This window comes from Danio aesculapii, chromosome 12 (assembly GCF_903798145.1).
Source record: "Danio aesculapii chromosome 12, fDanAes4.1, whole genome shotgun sequence".
NCBI classification, from domain to species: domain Eukaryota; kingdom Metazoa; phylum Chordata; class Actinopteri; order Cypriniformes; family Danionidae; genus Danio; species Danio aesculapii.
In genome coordinates this window covers 1,189,227-1,208,351 of record NC_079446.1, presented here as the reverse complement: position 1 = coordinate 1,208,351, position 19,125 = coordinate 1,189,227, and the positions used below count along the sequence as shown (strand labels likewise).

The 19,125-nt window shown below is 40.5% G+C and overlaps 2 protein-coding genes across 3 annotated transcripts; one reads left to right on the top strand and one right to left on the bottom strand.

The window, feature by feature from the left end:
* Nucleotides 1–231: 231 nt before the first annotated feature.
* cdr2b (cerebellar degeneration-related protein 2b) lies at nucleotides 232–10,773 on the bottom strand. Its single transcript, XM_056469616.1, has 5 exons — nucleotides 10,542–10,773; nucleotides 8,347–8,459; nucleotides 7,662–7,810; nucleotides 5,567–5,707; nucleotides 232–2,526 (listed from the first exon to the last, which is right to left on the bottom strand). The coding sequence occupies exons 1-5, from the start codon at nucleotides 10,618–10,620 to the stop codon at nucleotides 792–794; spliced, it is 2,217 nt and encodes a 738-aa protein (XP_056325591.1). The 5' UTR covers nucleotides 10,621–10,773; the 3' UTR covers nucleotides 232–791.
* A 1,383-nt stretch (nucleotides 10,774–12,156) lies between these two features.
* On the top strand, nucleotides 12,157–18,215 carry mettl9 (methyltransferase 9, His-X-His N1-histidine). 2 transcript variants are annotated; one of them, XM_056469417.1, is made up of 6 exons: nucleotides 12,157–12,266; nucleotides 12,345–12,506; nucleotides 14,330–14,520; nucleotides 14,706–14,915; nucleotides 15,262–15,446; nucleotides 17,246–18,215. In XM_056469417.1, exons 2-6 carry the CDS (start codon nucleotides 12,345–12,347, stop codon nucleotides 17,452–17,454), a joined length of 957 nt encoding a protein of 318 aa, XP_056325392.1. In that variant the 5' UTR covers nucleotides 12,157–12,266; the 3' UTR covers nucleotides 17,455–18,215. The 2 variants fall into 2 exon arrangements, with proteins under 2 accessions (XP_056325392.1, XP_056325393.1); XM_056469418.1 differs by having other exon boundaries at nucleotides 12,342–12,506.
* Nucleotides 18,216–19,125: the final 910 nt, after the last annotated feature.

Genomic DNA, 19,125 nt, shown 5'->3' with positions numbered 1-19,125 from the left:
ATTTATAATAGTTATACTCATTTGTATTAGTTTATTCTCATTTTAATATGTCGACATTAAAAAAACAAACGAAATACTAATAAATGTAATATAATATATAATAAATATAAAATATAATAAATAATTAAATAAATGTAAAAGTAGATTTCTAATGTCTTCCACTCATAGAACAAATATGAACGTATTTTTAATGTCATGGTGTAATATATAAACTGAATGCTTTTATTCTGTGTAATAAATTCTTTATTTTAGTTTACATTTCAGAAGCACTTTTAGCTTTACAAACATTTACAAAATATACAGTTACCAGATTACTATTTCATTTATTCATTTTCTTTTCCGCTTAGTCCCTTTATTAATCTGGGGTTGCCACAGCGGAATGAACCGCCAACTTATCCAGCATATGTTTTACACAGCGGATGCCCTTTCAACTGCAACCCAATACTGGGAAACATCCAAACACACTCATTCACACACATACACTATGTGTGTTTGGACTTGTGGGGGAAACCGGAGCACCCAGAGGAAACCCACGCCAACATGGGGAGAACATGCAAACTCCACACAGAAATGCCAACTAGCTCAGCCAAGGCTCAAACCAGCAACCTTCTTGCTGTGAGGCTTGCTGCTCCACCATGCAGCCCTGTTACTATTTAAATACAATGTTAATATATAACAATACTGTAAAGTCTCAAACTATTGGAAGTAAATTAAATAAAACAAGAATAAATAAGAAAACAAATCAGTCTGTCTACTTTAAATTAACGTGATCAATTCACTGGTTTCTATTGTCAGTCAGCCTGATCGGGCTTGATCCTGTTCTCCTTCAGGTCCTCCTTGCTCTTCTGTATGAAGGTGAAAATCTCCTGAAACAGGGCTTTGTACCCAGGCTGCTGGTTGTGTGTGGAGTGTGTGTGTTGGTCGTGTGTGTGTGTTTGTACAGTGTTCTGGTTGTGTGTCGGCGTGTCGTTCTGGCAGCGGCGCAGCAGTGCATCGTACTTCTCCTGCAGGGCGACGTACTGCGCATCCACCTCACTCAGCAGAGACACGCCCTGATGCTGCAGGCCCCGCCCTCTGTGTCTGACCACACTCGCTGGATCATGCAGCAGAGACGTTCCATTGTGTAGGCTCCGCCCCCTCGGGCTGACCACACGTGCTTCATTATCATGAAGAGATTCTCCCTGATGCTGCAGGCCCCGCCCTCTGTGTCTGACCACACCCACTCCACCATCCAGCAGAGACGTTCCATTATGTAGGCTCCGCCCTTTGTGTCTGACCACACTCGCTGCATCGTCCAGCAGAGACGTTCCATTATGTAGGCTCCGCCCCCTCAGGCTGATCACACGTGCTTCATTATCATGAACAGACTCTCCCTGATGCTGCAGGCTCCACCCACTCTGGCCTGCCACATTCACTTCATCCGGATACACACCCTGATAAAGGCCACCTCCTCTCTGGGTAACCACGCCCACTCCATCATCCAGCAGAGGTGCGCCTTGATGCTGCAAGCTCCGCCCATTCTGACCAGCCACATCCCCTTCTTCATCCAATAGACACGCACTCTGATGCAGGTTCTGACCCACCACACCCACTTCAGCATCCAATAAAGACACGCCCTGATGCTGTAGACTCCACCCCCTTTGATCTACCACACCCACTTCATCATCCAGGATAGGCGTGCCCTTGTGCATGCTCCGCCCCTTCTGTTCGACCACACACACTTCATCATCCAGCTTAGATATGCTTTTGTGCAAGCTCCGCCCCTTCTGTTTGAACACACCCACTTTATCATCCGGCATTGGTAGTGCTGGCTCCCTCTTCCCAACCACACCCACTTCATCATCCAGCAGAGACATGCCCTGATGCAGACCCCACCCCCTCTGTCCGACCACACCCACTTCATCATCTATCAGTGGTAGGCTCCACCTCCTCTGCCCACCCACACCCACTTCATCATCCAGCAGAGACATGTCCTGATGCAGTCTCCGCCTCCTCTTTCCAACCACACCCACTTCATCATCTATCAGCGGTAGGCTCCACCCCCTCTGCGCAACCACACCCACTTGCTCATACGGTATTGGTAGTCTCCGCCCCGTCAGTCTAATCGCACCCACTTCATCATCCAGCACAGACATCTGCTCATGCAGACTCAGCTCCCTCTGCCAAGCCACGCCCTCCTCCTTCTCCAGCAGAGATGTGTCCTGATGCAGACTCTGCCCCCTCTCCCAGGCCCCGCCCTCCTCCTCCTCCAGTGTGCGTGTGCTAGAGTGCAGCCGCAGCTCCTGGGCTTCAGCCTGCGCCTCCTGCAGCCGCTCCCCATACTCCTCCATCAGTGCAGCTCTGGGCTCCAGCAGGCGGATCTGCAGCGTCAGATCCTCCACCCGCAGCTCGGCAGACTCTCTGAGAGCGCACTCAGAGCGCAGCTGAGCCTGCAGCGCATGCAGAGAGCGCCGCAGATCCTCCCGCTGCTCCTGCGGCTCAGAGCACCGCCGGCTGCAGACCCAGCACTCCTGAGAGACACAGCTCCTGAATTAAATGAAGAAACCAGAGACGTTAGCATGAAGCCTGACGCAGAAATTAATATAAAGTTGCAACTATTAGATACAAAATGGCAGTTACAAACAATAGATATGAAGTAATATTGAAATAATAAAGCAGCAACTGTTGGAATATAGACGCAATTCATCAAGCCAGTCAGTTGTTGGATATAATGCTGCAATTAAAGCATAGTTACAATTGTTATACAATAATGTAGCAATAGATATCTAGATAGCAAAGCATAGCATAGATAGCATAGCATAGATATCTAGCAGATATCAATGAGATATAAAGTTGCAAATGCAAACATTATTGACATTGCTATATATAAAGTAGCAATTACAAACAATATAGTTGTAATTTATACATATTAAAAAAAAGTGCAAATATAAATAAGTGGTAGTTGTCGACAGTGACTATGTTTACATGGACATCAGTAATCAAACTATTAATCTGAGTAAAACAATAATAAGATTAAGGCGTTTACATGAGCTGCTTTATGAACGTTCTTTTCAGGATCCTGTTTTACATGTTATAGCTAGGGCCAGACGTTTTTGCTATTTCTGCTGAGAATTTTGCTAGAAATCTGCGTATTTCTGCTGAATTATTTTGGGAGTTTCATAACTAAAAACTTAATATGTGAAATAAAAAATTACACCTTTTAACTTTTATTTAATGTTTACAATGCAAATGCAATTAGATTCACTTTATTTGTTAAACAAAGCAAGTCTCTCATATAATATCTCTACTAAAAGACAGAAAATATTAATGTGCAAACTGTATTGTACATAAATCAGATGAGCATTTTCATATTAGTCAATAATATTACTGTAATTAATTACAAACTGAATAAATATAGATTTACACACATTTACACAAGTAAATAAAAAGAAATAATGATGGGCTAAAAATCTGCGGAATTCTGTGGAAAATCTGCGGAAAATCTGCGGAATTCTGTGGAAAATCTGTGGAATTCTGTGAAAATCTGTGGAAAATCTGTTGAATTCTGTGGAAAATCTGGAATTCTGTGGAAAATCTGTGGAAAATCTGCGGAATTCTGTGGAAATTCTGTGGAAAATCTGCAGAATTCTGTGGAAAATCTGCGGAATTCTGTGGAAAATCTGTGGAAAATCTGCGGAATTCTGTGGAAAATCTGTGGAAAATCTGTTGAATTCTGTGGAAAATCTGGAAAATCTGCGGAATTCTGTGGAAAATCTGTGGAAAATCTGTTGAATTCTGTGGAAAATCTGTTGAATTCTGTGGAAAATCTGGAAAATCTGCGGAATTCTGTGGAAAATCTGTGGAATTCTGTGGAAAATCTGGAAAATCCGCGGAATACTGTGGAAAATCTGGAAAATCTGAGGAATTATGTGGAAAATCTGTGGCATTCTGTGGAAAATCTGCGGAATTCTGTGAAAAATCTGTGGAAAATCTGCAGAATTCTGTGAAAAATCTGTGGAAAATCTGCGGAATTCTGTGGAAAATCTGTGGAAAATCTGAAAAATCTAAGAAAATCTAAGAAAATCTGCGGAATTCTGTGGAAAATCTGCAGAATTCTGTGGAAAATCTGGAAAATCTGCAGAATTCTGTGGAAAATCTGCGGAATTCTGTGGAAAATCTGGAAAATCTGCGGAATTCTGTGGAAAATCTGGAAAATAAGTGGAATTCTGTGAAAAATCTGTGGAAAATCTGCGGAATTCTGTGGAAAATCTGTGGAAAATCTGAAAAATCTAAGGAAATCTGCGGAATTCTGTGGAAAATCTGCAGAATTCTGTGGAAAATCTGTGGAATTCTGTGGAAAATCTGTGGAATTCTGTGGAAAATCTGTTGAATTCTGTGGAAAATCTGTGGAAAATCTGTTGAATTCTGTGGAAAATCTGTTGAATTCTGTGGAAAATCTGGAAAATCTGCGGAATTCTGTGGAAAATCTGCGGAATTCTGTGGAAAATCTGGAAAATCTGCGGAATACTGTGGAAAATCTGTTGAATTCTGTGGAAAATCTGTTGAATTCTGTGGAAAATCTGGAAAATCTGCGGAATACTGTGGAAAATCTGGAAAATCTGCGGAATTCTGTGGAAAATCTGGAAAATAAGTGGACTTCTGTGAAAAATCTGTGGAAAATCTGCGGAATTCTGTGAAAAATCTGTGGAAAATCTGTGGAATTCTGTGAAAAATCTGTGGAAAATCTGCGGAATTCTGTGGAAAATCTGTGGAAAATCTGTTACATTACAAACCATAATTGTTTTAAGTTGCGATCACAAACAATGAAGTTGCAATTGTTAGATACAAAATTGCAATTAAAGAAAACAGCAACAACTGTTTAATATAAAGCTGCGATTACGAACAAAAGTGGATATAAAGTTATAAGAAAATCAGAGTTGTGAGAAATAATAGAGGTTCTGCAAAAGCACAATATTATTATAAAACTATTAACTCATTCATTCATTTTCCTTCATCTTAATCTCAATTTCAGAGGCCGCCACAGCAGAATGAACCGCCAACTATTCCAGGATATGTTTTACCTTGAGAAACAAGATAGGTTTTCCTTCCAGCTGCAACCCAGTACTGGGAAACACCCATACACACTCACAAAAAAACACACTGATACACTACGGCCAGTTTAGTTGATCAATTCCCCTATAGCACATGTGTTTGGACTGTGGGGGAAACCGGAGCACCTGGAGGAAACCCACACCAACACGGGGAGAACATGCAAACTCCACACAGAAACACCAACTGACCCAGCTGAGACTCAAACCAGTGACTTTCATGCTGTGAGGCGACAGTGCTAACCACTGAGCCACCTTGCCGCCCTAAACCTTTTAACTGTTATATAATATTAAAGACAAACATCACGTAACCCAATGTTAAGTCTAGCAGATTAAGTTCTTCTTAATCCCAACTCAAGAATGAAAAGACGCTGATTTGTTTCTTGACTAATCCACTTGACTGAGACTCTATAAACGAGTATGTACTTGACCCACTGCAGCTCTAAACACAGAGAGGTTTAACCTTGCTGAAAACACACCTGTGTGAAGCACATTTCTCCCTCTGATCATCTCTGAAGGCTCTGCAGAGCTTGTGTTCTTCAGAAATCTGCTTCATCTTCTGCAGGTCAGTCTGGAGCTCCTCCACATGAGTCTGCAGACCGTCCACTGTTTCTGTGAGTCTGAAAACACACCATTATTACACTCACACGCTGCGTCGCAGTTCACATACTATCTGTCCTGCATAGTGGCTCAATATCAAGAATGTGAAGAACAGACTTGTTAAGTTACCTCAGAAACACACAGCACTGTTGAGTGCTAATAGTGGAGACTAAATAATTTCTCATTAATGAACTGTTCTGATGCTTGGTATTCGAAAATAACGTAAAAATTCTAAATTAATCAGCGTCCCAAAACATGATATGTTGAAAGGAGTATACACTCACTGGCCACTTTATTAGGTACACCTCTCCGACTGCTCCTTAACGCAAGTTTCTAATCAGCCAATCACATGGCAGCAGCTCACTGCATTTAGGCTTGTAGACATGGTCAAGACGATCTGCTGCAGGTCAAAGCGAGCATCAGAATGGGGAAGAAAGGGGATTTAAGAGACTTTGAACGTGGTTGTTGGTGCCAGACGGGCTGCTCTGAGTATTTCAGAAACTGCTGATCTACTGGGATTTTCACGCACAACCATCTCTAGGGTTTACAGAGAATGGTCCGACAAAGAGGAAATATCCAGTGAGCGGCAGTTCTGTAGGCGCAAATGCCTTGTTGATGCCAGAGGTCAGAGGAGAATGGCCAGACTGGTTCCAGCTGATAGAAAGGCAACAGTAACTCAAATAAGCACTCGTTACAACCGAGGTCTGCAGAAGAGCATCTCTGAACACACAACACGTCCAACCTTGAGGCGGATGGGCTACAGCAGCAGAAGACCTCACCGGGTGCCGCTCCTCTCGACTAAGAACAGGAAACTGAGGCTACAATTCACACAGGCTCACCAAAACTGGACAATAGAAGATTGGAGAAACGTTGCCTGGTCTGATGAGTCTCCATTTCTGCTGCCACATTCGGATGCTCGGCTCACAATTTGGCCTCAACAACATGAAAGCATGAATCCATCCTGCCTTGTATCAGCGGTTCAGGCTGGTGGTGGTGGTGTAATGGTGTGGGGGGGATTTTCTTGGCACACTTTGGGTTCATTAGTACCAATTGAGCATGGTGTCAACACCACAGCCTACCTGAGTATTGTTGCTGACCATGTCCATCCCTTTATGAACACAGTGTCTCCATCTTCTGATGGCTACTTCCAGCAGGATAACGCACCAAGTCATAAAGCACCAATCATCTCAGACTGGTTTCTTGAACATGACAATGAGTTCACTGTACTCAAATGGCCTCCACAGTCACCAGAGCTCAATCCAATAGAGCACCTTTGGGATGTGGTGGAACGGGAGATTGGCATCATGGATGTGCAGCCGACAAATCTGCAGCAACTGCGTGATGCTATCATGTCAATATGGAGCAAAATCTCTGAGGAATATTTCCAGTAGCTTATTGACTCTATGCCATGAAGGATTAAGGCAGTTCTGAAGGGGTCCAACCCGGTACTAGTAAGGTGTACCTAATAAAGTGGCCACTGAGTGTATTTCTGTATGTTGATATACTTCCAACTGAAACAGAATATTGAGTAGGGGGCGGGGCTTTATTTTTCCACATCATTCCCTCATAGCAAACTAACAGTAAGAGGGGCGTGGTTAAGGATATTAATATGCAGTTGCTAGGGAAATCCTTAGGTTGACATCAACAGAAGGAACGCCACTCCAAACACTGAAGCAGATGCTCAGACTTACTAAAACAAACATGTTTATTTTGGTGGATTACCAGAATTATTCACCTTGATAATAACAATGCGAGCTAGCAAAATTGTATGTTTTGATTTCAATCGGACTTTAAATATGACAGAAATGTGGATGATGTGAAGGATGATTGACAGGGCTTGTAACTAAGCCACCGATTGGTTCATTAATGAGGAAGAGGGTTGTACTGAAGCTTGAACACTCTTCTGTTACGCACTCAAAATGATCTATATCTTCCTACTTTTAGGACATAATAAATAAGTATTAAATGTCTTACCCTTGGATCTTCATCTGCGCGGCTCGGTTCTCCTGGGTCAGCTTCTGGTTTTTCAGCTCCAGCTCTTGTGAATTGACGTCCAGCTGCTCGTTGAGTTTAGCATGTTGATCATTGACCGACCGCAGCAGATCCACCTGCTTGGACAGATACTGCAACACCAACAAATCAACATCAGACTATAACAAACATAAATATATACAGTTTATATATGTTTTCTTCTGGAGAAAGTTTATTTGTTTTATTTCGGCTAGAATTAAATCATTTTAAGGCCAATATTATTAGCCCCCTTAAGCAATATTTGTTTTTCATAATTCATTCATTCATTTTCCTTCAGCCTAGTCCCTTTATTCATCAGGGGTCGCCACAGCGGAATGAACCGGCAACTATTCCAGCATATGTTTTACACAGCGGATGCCCTTCCAGCTGCAACCCAGTACTGGGAAACATCCATACACATTCACACTCATACACTACGGCCAGTTTAGTTCATCAATTCCCCTATAGCGCATGTGTTTGGACTGAACCGGAGCACCCGGAGGAAACCCACAACAACACGGGGAGAACATGCAAACTCCACACAGAAATTCCTACTGTCCCAGCTGGGCCTCGAACCAATGAACTTCTTGCTGTAAGGCGACAGCGCTAACCACTGAGCCATCATGCCCCTATATATATAAAGACGTACCTCTATCCCCTGCATCTGCTCCTGGTTGGTGATGTACATCTGCTGGATTGTCTCTTCTAATTCTCTGTTTTGTTCTAGTAAATTTTTGCCCAATTCAGCGGCCAAATGAAGATCTGCACAAAGCATCGGTTGATCAACAAACACAATGTTTTAATTAAGTACATTTATATTTATTTCTGCTTCTGAATTGCATTATGGGATCTTGATCTTTCTACCAACAAAGTTTAACCTTGAAAAGAATGAAAAAGTGAATTTTCTGCACACATGTAATAGTTTACAGTGCTATATTGTCTGGGTTGGTGTTGTATATTACACTACAACAACCTTATAATAAACTGCAGCACATTTTCTATTATTTTACACACTTATATCTCTAGATATTACACTACCTGACTAAAGTCTCGTCTATCCAAGTTTTAGAAACAGCAAATAATAACTGGACTTCTAGTTGATCACTTGGTCTCAGAAGTGTCTTATATGACAGGTAAAGGCCTCTAGATGAGGCTTATCTGAGCACAATAAAATCTGATCATGTCTTGATATTCACTGATTTCATTAGGACAGTAAGGTCTGACTCTGTCACTGAAGCTTCAATAATGTCCAGTATAGAATATGTGGTCATGCTGCAGTGGAAACAGAATGAATATTGTGTCTGACTCCATCATGAGCTTGGAGGACTGCATCCATACATCTCTGACATGACTCAAATCACTGATTAATAAAGTCATCTGGAATGGCAAAGAAAGCCTTCTTGCAGGACTCCCAGAGTTCATCAAGAGTCTTTGAGTTCATCTTCAACGCCTCCTCCTTCATTTTACCCCAGACATGCTCAATAATGTTCATGTCTGGTGACTGGGCTGGCCAATCCTGGAGCACCTTGACCTTCTTTGCTTTCAGGAGCTTTGATGTGGAGGCTGAAGTATGAGAAGGAGCGCTATCCTGCTGGAGAATTGTCCCTCTCCTGTGGTTTGTAATGTAATGGGCAGCACAAATGTCTTGATACCTCAGGCTGTTGATGTTGATCATCCACTCTGCAGATCTCTCGCACGCCTCCATACTGAATGGAACCCCAAACCATGATTTCTTCTTCACCAAACTTGACTGATTTCTGTGAGAATCTTGGCTCCATGATGGTTCCAGTTGGTCTTCTGCAGTATTTGTGATGATTGATGCAGATCAACAGATGATTCAGCACAATAATCCACATTCTGACACTTTTACGGATGATCAACTAGAAGTCCAGTTATTATCTGCTGCTCTTATAACTGGAATCGATGACAAGACTTCTGTCAGATAGTGTATATATATATTTCAAACGACTGAATTGTCAATAAAAGTCACTTTGTTAAACTTTACAGTTGAATTTTCAACATCAAAAGCTGACAAAACCTGAGATCAACATCCCATAATGCAATTCACAACAGCAAGTAAACACTCGTGAATCACAAAATACAGAAACTGTTCATTTCCAGATATTTTGTACAGTGTATTTACCCTTAGAGTTGCCCATATTGCGAGTGTTTATTTCCTTCTCGTTTTATTACAACTCAGCAAAGTGAGAAAGCGAATCTGATTAGCACATCAGTCTTTCATGTGTAACAGACACTCACAGGATGTGGTGGAGAATGAACACACAAAACACACAAACAAGCTGTTTCAGGCTCAGTTATCTTTAAATATATATATATATATTATTATTAATAATTAAACACTACGTGAATTACGTAAACAATACGTGAACAAATCTGTTATCATAATTCAAAAGTTGCTATGGTAACAACTATATTAATATAAACAAAGTGACGCAATACTGTAGTTTTCTAGAACTATAGGGTATATTATACTACAATACACCACAGTTTACCGTAGTAAAAACGTATTATACTATATAACATTCGTGACAGTTTATCTAATTAATGAGCATACTTGAAATGTTGTAAATACTATTATAGAATAGGGTTCAAAAACGTTAAAGCATCTTTTTTATGAGCAAATCAGATTAAAAGAGGACTTTCAAGTGATGTTATTTATTAACATACTATACAAATATTTTATAATAACTTCAACAGAATTCCGCGTTTAACTTAATTTACTGACTGACTTTATCGACACTGTTTTTAGCACATCGCGTTTTTACTCAAATTTACACTTAAAGATATGCAGATTATAGTATCAGATGAATAATAATAACTCACCATGTTCCAGATCCTGCTGATCATACCATGGTTCCTCTTCTTTCATATCAAACTCTCCGTCTATCATGTCTGTGAGCATCTTTACTCAGTCGAGCTTATTAAGTTTACGTCTAAGTTTTGTTTGTAAAATTAAGTTGATGATTTCTCCGTTAATGTAAATGATCTTTATTCAGAGTGATTTCATTGAGCCTACAGTTATCAGCCAGAGCTGCGTGTGCATTGTCGTGTCCTCGGCTGCGCTCAGGAGCAATGACGTATGAACGCGCTTGGTTACTGCAAGTGCGCGCAAAAACTATACCTATGAGCGTAACCTACATACAATCTAGAGGGATTTTTTTATTTTTAGCTCTGCATAGACTATATATTTTCCTTTATAAATGGTTTATAAATGACAAATTGTGATACAAATACTTAATGGTAGAAGCTAGGGTTTTAAACCATGCTAAATTAAAGTACTGGAATTAAAGGTCATGTAAAATTAAAATATTTGTAGATATATTAGTTTCAGTATGTTAGTTATAAGTATATATCTATAATCTAGTGTGCGCTAAAACTGACAAACTGAGCCCTACCCGTCTCAGTGATGTCACTAGCTCCATTGAGTGCATTGTGTCTGACATTGCATCTCTGAGAGATGCAGTCTCAGCTTGCATCATAAAGGCTGCATCCAGATACTATTGGACAAACTTCACATTTAGAAGATAAAAACCTGATATAAACATCTAAAGCATGCAGTTTGCAATTTATTTTTACTATTTTATATGTATATTTATTAGGAATCCTTTAAGTTTAGTGATCAAGAAAATACACCCACCGGCCACTTTATTAGGTACACCTGCGCATTACTGTAAATTTCTAATCAGCCAATCACATGGGCACACTTTGGGTTCATTAGTACCAATTGAGCATGGTGTCAACACCACAGCCTACCTGAGTATTGTTCTGACCATATCCATCCCTTTATGAGCACAGTGTCTCCATCTTCTGATGGCTACTTCCAGCAGGATAACGCACCATGTCATAAAGCACCAATCATCTCAGACTGGTTTCTTGAACATGATAATGAGTTCACTGTACTCAAATGGCCTCCACAGTCACCAGAGCTCAATCCAATAGAGCACCTTTGGGATGTGGTGGAACGGGAGATTGGCATCATGGATGTGCAGCCGACAAATCTGCAGCAACTGCGTGATGCTATCATGTCAATATGGAGCAAAATCTCTGAGGAATATTTCCAGTAGCTTGTTGAATCTCTGACATGAAGGATTAAAGCAGTTCTGAAGGCAAAAGGGGGCCCACCTGGTACTATTAAGGTGTACCTAATAAAGTGGCCGGTGAGTGTAAGATGATAGATGTAATTAAAGATGATATTTTGAAAAAAGTTGAAAACTGGTAAATACTAACTTCTGTTTTTCTTTATTTTCAAAAAATCTTCTTTTATAGTGTTCAACAGAAGAAATAAAACGGTAAAAACTTATTAAATATTGATTTTTTTTTGCATGAGCTGTCTCTTTAAGAGCTTAACATTAGTAAACGCGCGCCTCCTGCTGGTCACAGCGCGCGTGACCGAGCACGTGCTTTGACGGTCGGTCTCTTTTCAATGTAACACAATAAGGAAGTGAATTGTCTTTATTTCCAGCTGGTCTGTGTGTCAGATGTGTTTGCTGTCTACTTTATCCTCCAGACAGACAGATGATGAGTGTGTGAACAACCCCCCGCCTGCAGGTCTGTGTATAGGTCATAAACGAATGTTCAGTCATTCAGTCGCTGGTGTGTATTATATTTCTGTTGTGTCTTCAGCAGATGAGGAGGCTGGTCTTCGTCTTCTGGCTGCTGTTTTATGTGTGGTTTCTGCTGTCCATCAGGAAGATGTGGACAGGTCGATATGTTCGCAGTCCTCTGGCCAGATCTCTCTTCATGAACATGCTGACAGAGGGCGAAACGGCGGATTATGGGGACCAAAAGGTGAGAAAACTGCTGAAACTGAACTTGATTTAATTTTAAAGGACACAATTCGGTGTGTAGTTAATTAAAATATATTATTATTTCTACATATAAAAGAGATTTGTCCAGAATGTCATGTTAAAAAATGAAGTAGCGATTGTTTACACTGTAGTAAAGTGTAGTTGCCAAAAGGGATACAGCAGCAGCTGGACGTTATCGATAATTATTTATTAAATTACCCATTAATGTATAGTTTATTACTGTTTCTTTACTTTAAAGCTATAAATCCCTTTGGGGTAATTCATTCTGACATGGTGGTACTCCACACATAACAAGAATGACACACTTAACACAATAAACACCAATGTTTAACATCAAGTACACAGTAATAATAATAATAAATTCATTCATTCATTTTATTGTCGGCTTAATCCCTTTAATAATCCGGGGTCGCCACAGTGGAATGAACCGCCAACTTATCCAGCACATTTTTACACAGCGGATGCCCTTCCAGCCGCAACCCATCTCTGGGAAACATCCACACATACACTCATTCACACTCATACACTACAGACAATTTAGCCTACCCAATTCACCTGTACTTCATGTGTTTGGACTGTGGGGGAAACCCACGCGAACGCAGGGAGAACATGCAAACTCCACACAGAAACGCCAACTGACCCAGCCGAGGCTCAAACCAGCGACCTTCTTGCTGTGAGGCGACATCATTACCTACTGCGCCGCTGCATCGCCCATAATAATAAATTAAATAATGATAATAATTTATTATAAATGCTAATAATAAATAATAATAATAATCTATTGATTAACTACATTATGTAACTGAAGTGCTTCAGGCACAAATGTAAATTTAACTATTTATTAACGTCTCCAACCCTCACAGTAATGTAAAAACCGTAATTATACTGAGAATTATTTATTAAATTACTCATTAAGTTATATTTTTTAACATCTTCCCAAAGTCTCACAGTAAAGTGAAAATATGAATTACTATATTGATGTATCTGCAGCTGTATCCCTTCTAGACTTTACAAAAGTAAAGTAACTTACTGACTGAAAGTGACTCAATACTGTAGTTTTATACAGCTTTACAGTGGATATAATACTACAAAACACTGCAGTTTAGTTACTAAAGTGTTTATCACAGTTTATTTAAATTTTAATGTTGCATTTAAAGGGGTCCTATTATGTCCCCTTTTACTCTGCTGTCTCTAGTGTGTGTGTGTGTGTGTGTGTGTGTGTGTGTGAAGTTTCAGCTTAAAATAGCACACAAGTAATGTTTTATTACTCTGAAACTGACCCTTTTAGGCTTTGATCCTAATTGTGGCGTTTTGGTGACTGTCGCTTTAAATTCAAATGAGATCATGCTCTTTTCAGAAGAGGGCGGAGCTACAACTGCATATGCATCGGCATAGTGGCAGATGTAAAACGGCACTAGTGTTCTCAGTGCTCCTCAGGTCTGCATGTTGTCAGTGTGTGCTTCATGCTGACATTATCTTCAGCAGCTCAAACACTCTAATGGCTAATGGACAGACGGCTGCTTCTCACTCAGGGCTGCTGTTTATGCTAATGAGGGGGAGACGGGCACTAGTGGGCGGGGCTTTCGCCCTCTGATGACATGTCAATCGACGTGTTTCGTTATCAAGTCTGATTATAACAAATAGAATTAATTCTTATTGATCATTAGAGGATGGAGATATTCACACACTGCTGACACACAGCTGGGTTTAACCCCCTTATAACAGTGACTTCTGCATAATAGACAACATCAGGTGTGAACAGGGCCTAAGATGTCGACCGTGTGTGTGTGTGTGTGTCCGCAGTGGTACCGGTGCTGTCCGGATCTGCTTGGAGAAAGCGTGAGCTCTGTGTTCGTTCAGAGTCATCTAGATGAGGAGACGCAGGCGTTTCTGCACAGGAGCGTCGAGAAGTCCAGCTGGATCTTCACTCAGCTTTACCACTCGCTGTTCTCCAGCATCTTCAGCCCCATTATCTCCCGCACATCCATCAACGGGTAACACACACACATATATATATATACACAGTGTTATTATTCAAAGTGTTTGTTTTTTTAAATATAATATAATAAGATAACTATAATAAGATAATAATAAGGTTCATCTAGAAGATTCTGTCTATATTCTGTGATAACACTCGGCTGGATGTACATTATCCCTTGTTTTTGGTGTGTGTCTGCAGGTTTCTGGGCCGCGGCTCCATGTTCGTGTTCTCCAGGGATCAGTTTCGGAGTCTCCTCAGGATCGGGCCGGACTGGAGAGCGCAGCGGATGCTGGATCTGGGAGCCGGAGACGGAGGCGTCACTGAAGTCATGGGTTCACACTTTCATGAGGTCTACGCCACAGAGGTCTCCACACCTATGAAGTGGCATCTACAGCGCAAAAACTACAGGTAAAGACATCTCCTGCATCCACATTATCCACAGGGTTAGGATGGTTTCACTATAGATTCGTTAACCCTCTTGTTGACTTAAAATGACCCCAACATTAGAAAAAGTCAATCATTTCCTATTTTCATGAAGCCTGAACACATTTAGGGTACAATGGTCATCCTTCGGGTCAATTTTGTATAGTATTGGCTCAAAAAATCCTATCCATGCATGTTAATTACCAGTAAATTGCTGCAATTATTGCATTTTGTACTGGTAAAGTTGTAATTTTATTGTAATTTTCAAGTATTACAGTGTGAAGGCACTTCTGAGTTTATTGTGTGTGTGTGTGTGTGTGTGTGTGTGCAGTCTGCTGGGAATCGATGAGTGGCAGCGCACCGGTCTCCAGTATGATCTGATCAGCTGTCTGAATCTGCTGGACCGCTGTGACGAGCCGCTGAAGCTCCTGCAGGAAATCAGGAGTGCGCTGGTACCTGAAACGGGACGCCTCATCCTGGCCGCGGTGCTGCCCTTTCAGCCTTATGTGGAGACGGGTAAGAGGAGCTGAGATAGACGTGCACCCAAAGAGGTCATGATTTTGATTTACAGATCACCATGTCCCGATTACACGTCTGACACTGCGACACCCAATAAAAGCTCTTTTTTTTTTCTATGTTCAAATTAATTTTTGTCATCCAAAGCAGCAACACGGGAAATATTTCAGTGTTGATTTTGTACGACGTCGCAGCTGAACAGCAGCATAAACTACAATGATAGCGAGTACGTTTACATGGACGCCAATTCTCCGATTTTAATCAGAATCAGAAAGAGCTTTATTGCCAGGTATGTTCACACATACGAGGAATTTGTTTTGGTGACAGAGCTTCTACAGTGCAACAGGATTACAGAGACAGGACAAAAAACAGATCATAAATATACTTAAAAAAATTGAAGTAAGTAGTGAATGCAAATATATCATGAGATGGATTGCCTGAGGGAAGAAACTGTTTCTGTGTCGGGCTGTTCTGGTGCGCAGTGCTCTGTAGCGTCCACCAGAAGGTAACAGTTCAAAGAGGCAGTGTGCTGGGTGTGAGGGGTCCAGAGTGATTTTGGCAGCCCTTCTGCTCGCTCTGGATAAGTACAGTTCTTGGGGAGTAGGAAGGGTTGTACCAGTGATTCGCTCAGCAGTCCGAACTATTCGACGTAGTCTTTGGAGATCGTATTTAGTAGCTGAGCTAAACCAGACAGTTATTGATGTGCAGATGACTGATTCAATGATGGAGGTGTAGAACTGTTTCAGCAGCTCCTTTAATACGGTTTAGACAAAACTTCGATTAAGAGTCTACCATGTAAGCAGATGTATGATGACCTTAAGACATGTGGAGTATGCCTGTTTTACTGGCATCAAGGGTGCCGCTTAAGGGGGGGAGAGCTAGGAAGATTCTAAGGGCCTATACATTTAAAGGGGCCCCAGAGACATTATCAAGGCCCCGCGCCAATCGTGCCCCAAACATCCCACCCAACCTCCCCCTGCTCTTCACTTTCAGCCACAATACCAATACCCCCCCCCCTTCACTTTAAGCCGCGATACCAACCCCCCCTACTACCCCCGCCCCCCTGATCGTTATCTTTCAGCCACGATACCAGTACCCAGCATCCATTCCAACCCCCCCTTCCCTCCCCCACAGTCTCAACTTTCAAACGCGATACCAACTACCACCCTTACCCCCCCCACTCTACAATATCAGCTTGTCATAGGGCCCATGGTGGCAAGCGGCGCCCCTAACTGGCATTATTGCAATGCAGTACAGACATGTTAACACTGCAATCAATCTATTACTGTTAGGGGTGTACGAATCACATCCCATGGTTCCGAACACACGTGGACCGCGGATCAATACATTTTTTTCTTACTTGTAGATTAATCCTAAATTTGTAACGATCACAGAGGGATTGCCTCTCTTGTCATTCAAATCACATGTATGAAAGCATGTAGGCTTTCCTGTATAGTATAATGATGATGGAAGAAGTTGTGGTGGGTTATTGGGGATGTGGTGGGTTTCTCAGGTTATTAAAGGTGTTTTCTGTCACTACTTGTGTAGCCTGTATTAATGCATTCAGTGTAAGCTCCATGATTAATCATTAAAAGATCGGGATCTCAACACCCACGCAACATCAATGACAAATGATGGTGGTTTGCATATGTTTATTACTCCTTCCTGTCCTTGCATGGATGGCCTGAGAAATAATCTGCAGTTGAACTTGTCGTGAAATTATAAACGAAACACCCAAAATCGTGATGAACACGAGCTGTTGTTGCATAATGTGTGCAAATGTGTGTGTATATGTGCAGGCGGGTCGTGGGTCCGGCCGAAGCAGCACATTGAGGTTCAGGGGAAGAGCTGGGAGGAGCAGGTGGCGCACCTGAGCACGCAGGTGTTCCCGCAGGTGGGTTTGGAGCTGCAGGCCGTCACGCGTCTGCCGTATCTGTGTGAAGGAGACATGTACAGAGATTATTACGTGCTGGACGACGCCGTCTTCATCCTCAAACCACAACACTGACACAAACACTGACTGACAACTCCAACCAAAGGGCTGACACGACTCAGGAAAATATAAACGTTATTCAATCAGAATCATTCAGATGATGCTGACAGCTGACGGACTCAAGAGTTTCCTTATGGGGGAATTAAACAGAATAAAGATCCATTGGAAACTTTTGGAGAAATCTAATTATTACTAGTGTCTAAATACAGTTGAAGGTAAATGATTAGCCCTCCTGTGAAATTTAATATGGATATTTTATTATGAGTATGTTTTAAAATAGTAAAGTGCTGTTTAATAACATATATTTTACATTATTTCAGATTGTTTATTCTGGAGAAAGCCTTATTTCTTTTAGTTTGGCTAGAATAATATAGATATTTTAAATCATTTTCAATATTATTAGTTATTATTTATTCATTCATTTTCCTTCGGCTTAGTCTCTTTATTCTTCAGAGGTCGCCACAGCGGAATGAACCACCAACTATTCCAGCATATGTTTTATGCAGCAGATGCCCTTCCAGCTGCAACCCAGTACTGGGAAACACACACGCGCACTCATACACTGCGGTCAATTTAGTTCATCAATTCCCCTATAGCGCATGTGTTCCGGACGAAACCCACAGCAACATGGGGAGAACATGCAAACTCCACACAGAAATGAACACTGACCTAGCTGAGGCTCGAACCAGTGGCCTTCTTGCTGTGAGGTGACAGTGCTAACCACTGAGCCACCGTGTTTCCCCATTATTATTATTATTATTGTTATTATTATTATTATTATTATTATTATTAATATTATTATTATTGTTATTATTATTGTTATTATTATTATTAATATTATTATTGTTATTATTATTATTATTATATTATTATTGTTATTATTATTAATAATATTATTATTATTATTATTATTATTATTAATATTATTATTATTGTTATTATTATTGTTATTATTATTATTAATATTATTATTGTTATTATTATTATTATTATATTATTATTGTTATTATTATTAATAATATTATTATTATTGTTATTATTATTATTATTATTAATAATATTATTATTGTTGTTGTTATTATTATTATATTATTATTGTTATTATTATTATTAATAAACACCCGGAGCACCCGGAGTAAACCCACATCAACATGGGAAACCGACGCCAACACAAGGAGAACATGCAAACTCCACACAGAAATGCACACTGACCCAGCCAAGGCTCGAACCAGCGACCTTCTTGCAGTGAGGTGAATGTGCTAACCCTGCGCCACTAAAATAAGTCTGTTATTAGACATTAGTTATGATTAAAAGTCTTATTGTTTAACATCAAGTATATGAAATATGTGAAAAAGAAGTCAAATTTCACAGGAGGGATTGATAATTTTGTCCTCCACTGCATATAAACATGAGAAATGGCTCAGACTGAACAACACCAATTAAAACACACAGTCCTATGATCCCTCTTATTCTGTGCAATGGTTTATATTTTATATATTACACTTGCATTAATTACAGTGCAGACTGATATCTAAATAAATAGAGATTAAAACAGAGATTAAAAGTCAACATTTGAAGTTGATCAAAGATATTATTATAGTATAATTAACTGAACAAATGATTAAATATTGATCCTAAATATCAGTATTGTTCAATAGACATTTTGTTCAATACACACTTTTATTT